The sequence below is a fragment of the Tamandua tetradactyla genome, chromosome 14 (genome assembly GCF_023851605.1).
Source record: "Tamandua tetradactyla isolate mTamTet1 chromosome 14, mTamTet1.pri, whole genome shotgun sequence".
NCBI classification, from domain to species: domain Eukaryota; kingdom Metazoa; phylum Chordata; class Mammalia; order Pilosa; family Myrmecophagidae; genus Tamandua; species Tamandua tetradactyla.
The window spans coordinates 36,493,404-36,507,456 of record NC_135340.1 but is presented as its reverse complement, the minus strand read 5'-3'; the positions used below and the strand labels follow the sequence as shown (position 1 = coordinate 36,507,456).

Genomic DNA, 14,053 nt, shown 5'->3' with positions numbered 1-14,053 from the left:
TCTGCAATATGTAACTAGCACAAAAATGAATCCTTGAAAGCACATGAATCATATATTTTGACACAGTTGTTTTTAATGAAAAATTTACAATAAAATGATTTAAAACACCTCAATTTGTGGTAGTATAGATTCAACTGTAAAAATTAGAAGAGCTTAAATTAAAACTTGAAGAAAAGTCAATTCAAGGAATATTGCAGGTGAACTACTAACTCTCTACTCTCCAGAAAAATATGACTATGACTCATTTTGGTTTCTATAGCTGAAACTTATAATTCATTAATATGTTATGAGAGAAAATTATGAAGTGAACAAACCAGAGAAACAAATAAGTAATAGCAATTCACAGCTCTACTATGTCAAAATATGCCAAATGCTTTCCATTTGATGGAAAACAGAAAAAAAAAATATGTTACATGCTTTCCATTTGATGGAAGATATTTAAAAAAAAAAGTAGCCCTAATTCTTATTCAAAAAATTAACTCAAACTGACAGCTATTCTATCAGAAATAAATATCAGATAGGAAAAAGAAATACAAACTGAAAACATCTTTGCTACCTTTCATACAAGTGAAAGTGAGTGATGCTTTTGAACTTTCAAAATTTCAAAGGGAAGAAAGGATTTTTTTATCTAGCCAATGACATATTTGTATATATCCAAGTAAAATAAAGATTCTACTGTTATGAATCCAATTTTATTGAAATTTAGGATCACTAAGATCTTTGATTGGTGGCATTTAAATACGAGCTAGGAAACAACAGATGGGTTATTATTCCCAATTAATTGCCAAGTGGCTAACATAAGAACCTTGCATAGATTTCCAACAGGTTTCGTAGGAAGTAAGACTTGCATAAAGTATTCTCTGTCTCCTCTGCAGTCCTGGCATTCACGAACAATTCAGAGATAAGCACTGTGACTGAGTTTGTCCTTCTAGGCTTCCCTGGTTCTCAGGAGATGCAGATTTTCCTCTTCTCACTGTTCTTTGGAATCTATATATTTACCATGATGGGAAATGGGACCATTGTCTGTGCTGTGAAGTGGGACCAACAGCTCCATACACCAATGTATATTCTCCTAGGGAATTTTGCTTTCCTCGAAATCTGGTACATTACCTCCACTGTGCCCAGTATGCTGGTCAATTTCCTATCAGAGACTAAAACCATCTCTTTTGTTGGCTGTTTCCTCCAATTTTATTTTTTTACTTCCATTGGTACAACTGAAGCGTATTTCCTCTGCATCATGGCATATGATCGGTACCTCGCTATCTGCCACCCATTGCACTACCCAACTGTCATGACCCCACGACTCTGCTATATCTTGATGTCTCTTTGCTGGGTGTTTGGATTCCTTAGTTATTCTGTCTCCACTGTGCAACTTTCTCAGTTGCCTTTCTGTGGTCCAAATATCATTGATCATTTTATGTGTGACATGGACCCATTGATGGCTCTGTCCTGTGCCTCAGCTCCTATTACTGAGATCGTGTTCTATATCCTGAGCTCCCTCATTATCATCCTCACTCTTCTGTATATCCTTGGATCCTATACCCTTCTACTGATCGCTGTGTTAAAAGTTCCTTCAACAGCTAGCCGATGGAAGGCCTTTTCCACCTGCGGATCACATCTGACAGTGGTGTGTTTATTCTTTGGAGCCCTCTTAGTAATGTATGTGAGCCCCACATCTGATAACCCAGCTACAATTCAGAAGATTATGACTTTGTTCTATTCTGTGATGACTCCTTTCTTAAACCCCCTGATTTACAGCTTACGAAACAAGGACATGAAGACTGCATTGAAGAAAGTATTGAAGATAGGCTGAACATAAAGTTTTCTACATGAGACCAAGCAGAACACCATTTATACATAAAGGATTAATTAAGAAAGACTTGACTTTCTACCACTATTTCACCAATACACACTTTAAAAAAGTATTTTCTCAATGGGCTCCTTCACTGTTTTATTCCTACTAATCTGGCAGAGATAAACCATAAATGATTCATGTTACATTTCAAGTGTAACAATTGCATTTTCAACATGGGTGATTAAAGTAGATAGTGATATGAGGGCATTGAATCTGTTGTATCTTACACTGTGTTAGTTTTTATTACTTGGGGATAGTGTCAAAAGTAGGAGAAAAAGAGCAGTTATCCCAGATTATTGGTATACTCCAGACATTGGTGTATTCAAAATGTTTCTTAAGAAATCCAATATTTTAAAAAGTGAATTAAAAATTGAAACTAGATGCCTAATGAATACAAACCTAAAGGATTTAGTAACAAAACAATTTTCTTTATGGTTAACAGTCTTCCAGACCAGGGACAGACTAAATGTTTCATGCTTACATAAGTGGTATGTAAGCTATCTATATCAGATAAAATAGTAGTCATTCTTTCATTCAATAAATATTGATTGAGCACCTACTATGTTCTAACTTTTCTTCTAGATGCCAGATAAGCACTATGACCAAAATACTCAAGAACCACTACCCACATGGAGTTTATATCCCAGCAGGGAGAAACATACAATAAACAAATAAGTAAATATATATAGCATGTCTGAGTGTGGTAAGTACCAGGGAGAAACGGAAAGAGGATAGGAAGTGTAGGAGAGGGCGCAAAAATTGTAAATAGGGTAATGAAGAAATTACACACTGTGAAGGCAGCATTTAAGCAAAAACACATAGACACCTGAAGGGAGAGCATTCCACATTGAGGTTATCTAAAAGATCCGGAGGCAGGAGTGTGCTCAAGTATGAGGAAGGGGGCTGAATTGGCTGGAGTAGAGGCAATAAGGGGAAGAGTATTAGAGATGAAGTCAAAGAGAGTGAACAGGGAGCCAGTTGTGCCGGCCTTGTAAGTCACTGTAAGAACATCTATTTTGTGTGAAAGTGAAAGCATTTGGAAGGGTTTGAGCATACTAACATAATTATATCTATACTATACAAGATACAGCCCCTGGCTGTGTTCTTGAGGACAGACTGCAGGTAGGCAATGGCTGCAGCCAAATAGCAGTTAGGAAGTTACTATGGGATTGAATCCAAGATAGAACCCACATAAGATATTTAACTTGCACAAATATATTAGCATGCTGTTTACTGTTATTTTTACTGTAAAACTGACTAAGTCCAAATACCATGTGTGCTGCTTTGAATCTGTGGTGGACCCCAGAAAAGCCATGTCCTGTAATCCTCATTCAATATTGCCAGCTGAGAGCTTTTTAATTGTTCCCATGAAGATGTGATCCAGTCAATTATGGGTGGTAACTTTTGATTAGATGGCTTCCATGGAGTTATGTTGCCACCCATTCAAGGTGGGGTTGCTTACTGGAGCCCTTTAAGAGGGAACCATTTTGGAAAGAGCTACAGAGCCTGTACAGTCATAGACTTTCGGAGATGAAAAAGGAAAATGTCCCCTGGGGAGCTTCATGAATCAAGAAGCTGGGAGAGAAAGCTAGCAGATGCTGCCATGTTCACCATATGCCTTTCCAGCTGAGAGAGAAATCCTGAACATCATCAGCCTTTTTTCTATAGCCTTGCTTTAGTTGGGATATTTTCACAGCCTTAGAACTGCAGACTTGCAACTTAATAAATCCGCCCTTTGAAAAGTCATTCTATTTCTGGTATATTGCATTCCTCATTTTGGCAGCTAGCAAACTAGAACATCATGCTAGCAAGGTTAGGTAAAATGGTAATAGTCATGGAAGATGAGCATAATGTAATAATTTTACAATTAACATTGTAAAATTTGAGTCCACTAACATTACAATATGAAACTGTAATTCAGAATGATTACAAAGGAAAAAATGGCATGAACAAAGCTTTCACATGTATATGAGTCACATTTTAATAAATCTATTCCTTTGCCCAAGGAAAAAATCCAATTAAAGAGCCTCTTCTTCTTTGATTTTTATCACTTTTTTAAATCATGTGACTGCATACATGGGCTTTCCGATCTTGATGCGTTCTACTGTTGAAACAGCTTGGATGACTCTGATTCTGTTAGCAAGGTCCTGGATATCACAAAGATCAGGTGGGAGTCAAGACTCATGAGATCTAGTTCCAGTTTAAGGTCTATAAATTAGGATTATAGTTCTATTCTTGGCTATTGAATAGGGTAAGTTCATTCATGTCTCATGTCTCTATCTACTGTCATGAAAACACCAAAATGTCCATTTTTATGCTTCTTTCACTGTATATATTTATCTGTTACTCCTAACTGGAATAAATATAGTTTTCATCAGGCCCATAGCATAGAGTTGGGCATGCTGTGAAACACACAGCTCCCTGAGGCCTCAATCCCATAGATTCATGCCTACTCAGATATGGGTGGCAGCCCTAATTGTTTTTATAAACCACAAGTTTGAAAGGAAGGATTTTTCTTTTTTGTGTTCATCATTGTATCCCACAAATTAGCACACTGCTAGGAATATAATAAACAGTGAATATACTTTTTCTTAAATGCTTGAACAAAGAAATAAATGAAAAATGTGCTGCAATTTAAATTGAGCACTTAATTTTTTATCACAAGCCCAATAACTATATTTCCAACCAAAAATGACAGCATGTGGTCTGGCAAATATAAATATAGTTATGAGAACTATATTTTAAATTATGACTCTCCTAGAAATTTTGATGCATATGCATCATAATTTTAGTTCATTCAACTAAATCTCTTAGACAAAAGTTACATTTCCATAAAAATTGTGTTTTTTAGAGAACTAAAAAGGGAAAAAGGAGAATTTTTCCCCTTCTAAAGTTCTTGTTAAGACAAATATCCAAGTAACCTTGGTAATAAAATGTTTATCCTTCTGGTTTGCTCCAGATTTGATCAAGTACTGAGAATCAGGCCTCTTGCCCTCTGCAGTGTGCATAAATAGCATAAGGATAGAATTCTGTGAGTATCTTAACTATGACATTAATAAATAATGTGATCAATTATCTTACTTTTAAAGTCAACATGTTGCTAAATTTAAAACGTTCATGATAGTTTGCCCAGTCAAATATACTGGGTTTTAACAGGGAAATGCTAAGATGTAGAATTCATTCTTGACCAATAGTTTCTGGAAAAAAGTAAGCAAAATATCCAAGTGTATAATCCTGTCTCAACTCTTGATTCAGCCAATATCACAAAGCTCTTCCTGGTCTCCACACATCCTAAGGGAACCCAGCTACTCATTTCCAGCTTACGTAGGAGCAAGATGATGAAGGTACTCATCAGCTCACTTCTTAGCAAAATGTAGGCAGTGGTTTTATAGTCTAGAAAAATTGTCTTACCCAGCAGCAAGACACCAAGGTGCCTCCAGTAGCCAGCCATGACTGTAAAAGAGTGCAGCATGGAGGGAAACAAGCCAGGAGAAATGGTAGCCTGCAAAAGAAATCATGCAAGGGTCATAACAGCTGTCTGCAGTTATTTAAACCTCTCCCCTCCACTTAGAGGAGGAATTAAACTTATTTTATGTAAGTACAAAGGGGAGTTCCAGGACAAATGGGAGAAGCAATAAGGCAGACTGATTTTGCTCAACATAAGGAAGTATTTGAAAGAACCAAGGCTCCTCAAGAGGGAAATGTGCTGCACTGTTCAGAAAATCGAAATGCCACCTGAGAGGTATGATAAAGGGAAATAGATTGGTGGCTTACAAACTATTTTACATAACCTTATAGGGTTCTCAGCATCTCCTTGGGAGCAGCAAAGACCAAGGATGGGCAAAGCTCCTATTAATTCCATTCTCTTCCCTGTTTTTCATTGGGCTTTTACCTTTGAAACTCTGACAAAGTAACCAATTTAACAGCTATTTTGTTTCAGATTTATACTCACTTTTTAATCAAAGTAAAAGAATGTGTCTGAGGTTTCTACTTGTATGTAGGTTATCCAAGAAGACAATGATTCTACCATTCTACCATCTATTGAGATGAAACACTCAAATGTTATGGGAACATTTGAAATGAAGAGATGTTAGTTCCAAACCAATTTCCAAGTGTGCCAGTGTATTAGGAGTTATTGGCTTTGCATATTTAAGTAAACTCCTTATCCAGCATCAAGGGACTGAGAAAGCCTCTTGACCAGAGAAGTAACAAATGAGACAAAATAAAGTTACAGTGGCTGAGAGATTTCAAACAGAGTTGAGAGTTGTCCTGGAGAGTATTCTTATGCTTTACATAGATATCCCTTTTTAGTCTATGGTATCTTGGAGTGGCTGGAGGGAAGTACCTGAAACTCTTGAGCTTTTACAATGTGACTGTGTGATTGTGAAAACCTTGTGTCTGATGCTCCTTTTATCTACCTTATCAACAGAAGAGTGTGGACAGATGAGTAAAAAGAAGGATTAAATAAATAAGCAAATAATGGTGGGAGACAAAAGGTAAAATAAATTGGGTAGATGGAAATACTAGTGGTCAATGGGAGGAAAAGTATATGATATGCATGAGTTTTTCTTTTTATTTCTTTTTCTGAAGGATGCAAATGTTCCAAAAAATTATTATGGTGGTGAATACACAACTATGTGATGATATTGTGAGCCATTTATTGTACACCATATATGGAATGTATGTGTGTGAAGATTTCACAATAAAAACATTTTTTATTAATTAAAGAAAAAAGAAATTAACACAATATTTAGAAATCATTCCATTCTACATATGCAATCAGTAATTCTTAACATCATCACATAGATGCATGATCATCATTTCTTAGTACATTTAAAAATATTTTTAACAAAAGAAGGTTCTAGGATTAAGAATTAGCAAAAACTGAGACATCTTTGAGAGAAAAGCTGAATTTGTCACTTCTAACTTTAGTTATTTATAATAACAATAAAGAATATCTTTATTAAGCTGTATTCTGGTTCATTCTTAAGTTGAGGGAGATGATTATCTTTCACCATTCCTTAACAGTTCACGTTCAGTACACTGATTATAAATGCTTGATAAATTATTTTAAGTATGCATGGCCTCACTGAGTAATTATATGGCATTGTTATATAAATTCTTCTTCTTTGATGCATTTGTGCTGGTTTTAATCTTAATTGGTGGGAGGAATCAGCTGCATGTGTACCTAAAGCCTCAAGAGAAGGTCAAATCCTAAATTCAGAAAATAAGTATTCTTTAAAATAATGTGTCAAGATGCCTCAAAAAAAACAAGCAATGGATCTCTTCCATTATTGGAGGCTGTCTTATCCCCCCAAAATTGAGTATGCTTCATGCTTCTATTACTAAGAAATGACATACAAACTCTTCCTTCTGCCATTCAATCCTCCATCCAGTCTTCTATCTTACTGATCCATTGTAAAAGCCCTGTATTTCATGATAATTGGTCTTATTTTATCCTAAATACATTTACTCACAACTGGGTGTCTTTAGTGCTTCCTCTGATTATGAGCACTTTCCCTGGAACATCTACTGAAACAAATTTAATCATACTTCAGTCCCTTCTCTGAGATGGTATCAGATGTCTCCCTGAACTCCTCTTTCCCTGAAACTTATAGCAACTTGCTTTATATTTACTTATATTCTATTTTGTAGGGATACTTAGATATCCTTTTATGAGCAAACCTAAAATATCTTTTGCCTCTCAATGCCCAGTTCAGGGCAATGTATGCAATAGACACAAAAAAAATATCTGTCAAATAAATTAATGAATAGCAAGGATGCTGGTCATAACTAACATCGAGACTAGCCAAATACATATCTGAATTTCTCAATTTTTTTTCTAGTCCTGTAAGTTATTTAGGAGAAATATAGTCCTATAAATGAACATTAATTTATTCTTCACATACATGTAATTGGATCCTGACTGCAGTGGAACCTTTTTACATGACTATGGCGCCTCCAGAAGAGAACTTGATATGTCATACTAGACTTTATTGGTAGGAAAGAGGAAATCGAAGGTTAGATTTGTCCAGGAAGAATATTCAACACTTAAAAGAACAACAAAATCTAGTACTCAATTCTAATAGATTCAATCTTTTATTGATTCCTGTTTATGTAAATATACCCTGGATTATAAACTGTACAAGTGTACATCCTATATCTTCTATCTCTATAATAATCTCCCAAATGCTTGGCTTATATCGATTCTTCAAAAGGAGCTTAATTGTTAATGTGATGCATATAGCAAAATTCTACTAGGCTGCTGGATTAACATGATAGTCAAAGTAGAGTCTCGCTTCTGATGGGGTGTCAATCCATCCCTTAGAGACTTAAGGTACTTGTGAATTGCAGACAAATATGAAAATTCACTTTAAGTACACTAGCCTCAAACCCAGTTCTATATGCCATGTATCTTGAGGACATTTTATAATTTATAACTAATATAATGTCATAAAATGCTCATAAACTTTCCTAATTCCTGAGTCCTACCTATTCTGATTCTTGTAGGTTGCTGCTAACTAAATGATACATAAGCACAGATCACCCCTATGCTCCCAGATATGTGACAATTGCCATCTGCCTGTCTAATGATGTTCTGCTTTCCAGGCACAGAAACAAATAGGAAATTCATTTTAATAGGGAGGCTTTTAAGCTACACCTGACGTTGAAAACTAACTGGAACTAGAAGCAAATCCACCAGACTGCAATAAAGTTTTCATTCTTTAAAAGAAGAGAGCTCCCTTCCCCCACAGTTCTTGAGAACTTTTACACAGATGATTCTCTCCTAGGTGGGTTAGGAGATATATAGAGCTGCATTCTCTCCAAATCAACCAGGACAGCCCCAATATCAAAGGTGATATGGAATAACAATGCTCTAGACATATTTTATTCATTAACAGCAGTTACTATTTCATCCACAGAGTAACACATGCCTCTCAGAAGACCGTAGGGCAAACCCCCAGTCAGAAAAATGTTCAGAGAATATATGCCATGAACAAATCCTCACTTTGTGCCCAAGCCCTATGCTGAAACAGGAAGGTCGCCAGGTGAGAGGACAAATTAAGTAAAATGAGAATAACCCTTTTTTGTTTTGACCAAGTGGGAATGAATTTAGTTGTGTGAGCAGGATGGGCCTGCTGGGTGCTAGGTGACAAAATGCTCTAGCATAGTGTTTCTCAAACCTTTCCACCAAAGAACATGTGGCATGTTCCTTTGGAGGCAATATTTCTTTGAAATTCAAAGTTTTATATTAAAAATTATCATAAATTGTACTTTCTATCCTATAATATATACATATTTGGCATAATATAAAATTAACTTCTCTAAGTAAAATTGATGCTTTAGGAAAACTTTTAACTGGGTGCTTTGCCTATCCCATGGCATAAAACCACATACTCTGTTTGAGAAGCACAAGCTTAAAAAGACCATGAAGTTGCCACAGAGCTAATGTAGCACATTATCTTTATATATATATATTTGGTATGCTGTATGGCAGGGGTCACATTTCATTCTTTTTTCCATGTGAGTATCTCCTTATTGGAGCACCATTTTGTTGATTTTTGTTTGTTTTGTTTTTCATTTGTTTGTTTGGGAAGTGCATGGGCTGGGAATCAAACCCAGGTCTCCCGCATGGCAAACAAGAATTCTACCACTGAACTACCCTTGCACCCATAAATGTAGCACGCTATCTTTCCTACTCCCTAGAAGTTATTTTGTCAAAAAATCAATGAAATCTCCAGGCAAGAAGTAAGAAAATCCCTAGGAGAAACGTGGAAATTTATACAATCACGTGAAGAGAGATTCAGTAATTCTCAACAATGGTTAAAATGAGGCATAAATTAGGACTAGACTATAATTTGAACATACTCTGTGGGAAATAGGCCACCAGACCCTCAGGGCACAAAGGAAGTGAAATAAGCCTTGCATGGAGCTCTCACACAGGGCTTCCACATTAGAGCCAGTGAAGCTAGCGACCAGCTTCATGACTCTCCTCAGTCGTCTCTCCAGGCTGACCTAGGAAAGCCCCATGGTGTGTAGGAGATACCTTCTCCAGTAGGTATTGCCGCCATTATATACCGCAGGTGGGCTTATTCACCTGTACATTTGTTCACTCAATGTGCTTAAGATCTCACCTATCAAAGAACATTGGTTTCCCTTTCAGTTCAAGAACAACAATCAAAATAAAATCCCTCAGGATGTTTAGATCACCACTGAAATCACACTCCGCAAAGTGAGAACACTAAGCGGTGTCATTATCATTCATGGGTCTTCCCCTTCTCGGTAGGCGACGAAGGGACCAAGAATTGTCTGACTTGTAGAGTTGTGAGCAAAAGAGTATGGAGCTAGCTCTCACAACTGGGAATGAAACCAAGAGAAAATTGGGATTTTTTTTTTATTCTTCACCCCAGCTCCCCCTCTTTTTTCATTTCACTATTCAACTGCACCTTCAGGAGAGGTGCAGGGAAAAAAATAAGGGTAAAATCAAATCAGTCTGCTTGAGGTCTAAAATCTCACATTGCATTTAATTGTAAAGTCTATGGGAACCGTTTCCTACAATTACATTTGAAATTGTCTGTGAAAATCATTTATCATGCTTTTCCTGGAAAGATTTTGTTTGTCTGTTTGTTTTAATATTAACAAGAGCAGTCTATAACTGAAATACATGAAGCTCGGTCTTCTGTATTTTGATTTTGGGTCAAAGTCTGTGAATCTGAGTGCAGAGTCATTGTTGCTGCCTACTCTTTAGTTCCAGGGTAAGTGGTTGCTCTCCACCATACTTTCTAGTCCTCTTAAAAAGAAGAGTTGCTTGCTAGGAAAGATGGAGAGTATGTAGAGTCCCCATCAAGGGAAACCATTTTTCATGATTTCTCACCACAATGATCATCAGTGCAGACAGACTGTAGCTGTTCAAAATCACTTTAGATTTTTTTAAAAAAACTTTGAAATGAATCCAATCTTTGATCCTTCTTTTCTTTTTTTCCTGTTCACATGTCTACCACATGCTTTGTCATGCCTAGTTGACTAGAAAGATTATATTTGCTTCTAGATGTATAGACTCATACTTCACTGCATTACTAATTTGGTGAATCTATAACTGCTGCATTATTATACACATATTTATCTTATTTGTTATAACCTTTCCAAAAAGCTGGTTTTACTCAATTTTATTATAGCCTGTGATTTCTGTTATTTATATGCCCCACGTATCCAAAATAGAAACTGGCAAATTAAATCTACTCTTTAAATACACCACTTCCGTGACAAAGTATTTTTAGACAAATTTTCCTCATTTCAATCAAAATCTTTAAATTATCTTGTGACAAATGTTTTGGGGATTCCAGTATGTTAAAGCTATCACTGTTCTCGTTTCTCTGAGTTGCATGTGATTCTTAAAAAGATACCTTCTTTGGAGAAGGTATTCTAAAGTGTACAATAACAAATTTTGGAATGTGAGTGAATAATGTTTTTTTGAAACAACATCTTTGATTCTCTTTTATTCAATTATTGATCATTTGGAAACTGTATTTTAAGTGAACCAAAGCAAAAATTTTCCAAATAGAAAATTTTAAGGGAAATTTGTGGCAGCAGCAATGAGAAGGGCTTCAGAAGAGAATCTCTTGGTGGTTGCAATTTTCTTCTCCAATACATCATATATGTATATGAAGGATGAAAAATTAGTATGCAACATCAATAATCAGACTTTGGGGACTGTGTAACAGCGACTTTTTACATTTGTAAAAACAAAGAATAAATGCTGAAATGTAAATGATTTGGAGTACAATATAACTGCCTTTAAATGAAAATTTAAAATAAAATGCAAAGATTTCATCATTTGAATATCCTTTATGATTTTCTCCTGATATCACAAAAAGTTGGTAGAAAATAGTTTATCTTAATGTAAACAGCTCCAAGAAAGAAAGAATCTAAAATAATATGAAAGCACAAGTCATTCAAACCTGGAAAAAACTCCAATTAAAATCTATTAGAAAATGATGGAATATGTCTGTCATACTTGAAGTGAATAGCACTGAATACTTGGTTATGTGAACAGCTTCCACCAAAAAAGAATAACATAAAAGATAAATCATTTTTACTCTATTTCAAAATTTCTTGATATCAAAATAATATGAGGGGGTGCAAGGATAGTTCAGTGGTAGAATTCTTACCTGCCATGTGGGAGACCCGAGTTGATTCACACAGTCCATGCACTTTCCCAAAAACAAAAAACAAGCAAGCAAAACAAAATACAACAAATGGTGCTGCAATAACAGGATACTCACATGGAAAAATAATGAAATCTGTATGCCATCATACAGCATACAAAAAAAAAGGATATGAAATTTAACTGATTTTGTTCACTGCCACAGAAAACTCAAGTAACATAAAACTGTACAATTACAAACATTAAGAGCCAAAGTGCTCATTCAGAATAGCACAGGATTTGTTCAAGGTTTGGTTTAGGATATCAAATGCATTTGCCTTCATGAATCAAAACTCCCCATCCCAAGAAAAGTTCAGGATTTTTCAACAGCAAAGTAAATTGTCATTATCTATTTCTCTTCTTTCCACAGCTTCTGACCATGAATAAGACAGGGATATCTACTGTGACAGTTTGTCTTGTTGGGTTTTCCTGGCCCCTGGAAAATATAGGTCATCCTCTTCTCAATAATTTTCTTGGTATACATCTCGACTTTGGGAAGACAGCCATCATTTGTGCAGTGAAGTAGGACCACTGCCTCCAAATCCTATGATTTTCTATCATTTCTGGAAAAAGATATTATGATATGCCTGTTGTCCTTTATTAATGACAGAAATGCCACTCATCAATGTTGGACATAAAATGGAAGTCAGTTTCACCATTCTTCATTCATCATCCTCATCAGCAGTTTACACGGGGAGGCTAGAAGTTTGATGGAGACCACTGGTGAGAATCTCTTTGATTAGAGTTGTTAGTGTGAGATTCTCCTAAACAAAGTGAGGAGTATGTCAAGAGAATCACTCAAAGGACTTTCCTTGTCCCTGGGGTTTGAAGGGCACCGGGACAGTTCTTGACCCATATCTGAAAAGAGAAACATGTAAGAACTGTTCTTACATGTCCTGGCTTTGAGAAAGGAGTTTGGAGAGACAAGCTATAGTGGGAGCAAACTGAATTCTCTTGATAATAGAGAAAATAGAGAATACCCACATTTAGCCTAATTAGAGCCCATGGAAGGTAGCTAACTTAAGCTATCTTAGAAAGGCTCCCACCCAAAAGTCTACCTGGATAAAGAAGACAGCTCCAAAGAGTCTGTGTGGAATGGATCACCAGAATCGAGGAATAAGGAGGAAGCCATCATTAACAAGCCAGTGAAGGTTTGCCCCCATCAATGAACTGCAGTTGATAGAGCCCTCCCTGACAAATAAAAGAAAAAACTGTCTATGAGAGATATATCAACATTCAGACTTTTGCCTCACCAGGAAAGCAACAATACCTGATTATATCTATATTAGTCAATAAAGAGCCTTCTTGCCCTTATTTCTCCCATGTCCTATACATAGAGTAACCATAGACAGTCTAGTGATGTGGAAAAGAAGGAGTGGAAGGGCAGGCAGGAAGAAGCAGATCAACCCTGAATGGGTAAAACTGAGTCTGGAGGAGTAAATTCTAATTTTGGGATTTAAAAAAAATGAAATTTTGGTTTCAGACTGTACAGGACTTTCTAATATCTAAATAAGGAGAACATGTATTAGTACTAAGAAAACTTATCATATCTGCCCAAGATTTAATCCAGAGGTGGAGACAACTAGGACACCAGAAAGTGTTTGAAGGAGACATGGTGAGAAAAAATAAACTTCCTTTCTGTTTGTACCCTATAAAGTCCAAATCATCCAACAAAATAGTTACAGATACAATGTCTAGCCATTGCTGTAGTCCAAGAGAGGAAGAAAACACTCACCTGAAAAGATCAAGAAACCAAGAGGTGTCTCCTGGGAGTCTCCCTGGGTAACTGGAGAGTACTATACTTTAGATGGTCACATGAACTTAGCAAGACTGGGAAAAGTATCAGAAATCTGCTGGAAGGTGCTAAAGGCAAGCTTGAACTATCCATCATAGTTTTGCCTTAATCTAGCCCTTAACTGAGTTATTCAACTGAACTCATTAGCTAAAAGAGGGACAGGAAATAACCTGTATAAAACTCAACAACTCACAAGTAT

General features: G+C 36.2%; 1 protein-coding gene across 1 annotated transcript; it reads left to right on the top strand.

Annotated features, from left to right (window-relative positions):
* Window positions 1–952: 952 nt before the first annotated feature.
* Window positions 953–1,813, top strand: LOC143655306 (olfactory receptor 11H6-like). Its single transcript, XM_077126690.1, has one exon. It carries the CDS (start codon window positions 953–955, stop codon window positions 1,811–1,813), a length of 861 nt encoding a protein of 286 aa, XP_076982805.1.
* Window positions 1,814–14,053: the final 12,240 nt, after the last annotated feature.

Excerpts from the sequence above, each read along its gene's own strand:
- LOC143655306 (XM_077126690.1), top strand. The coding sequence starts at position 953 with ATGCAGATTTTCCTCTTCTCACTGTTCTTTGGAATCTATATATTTACC.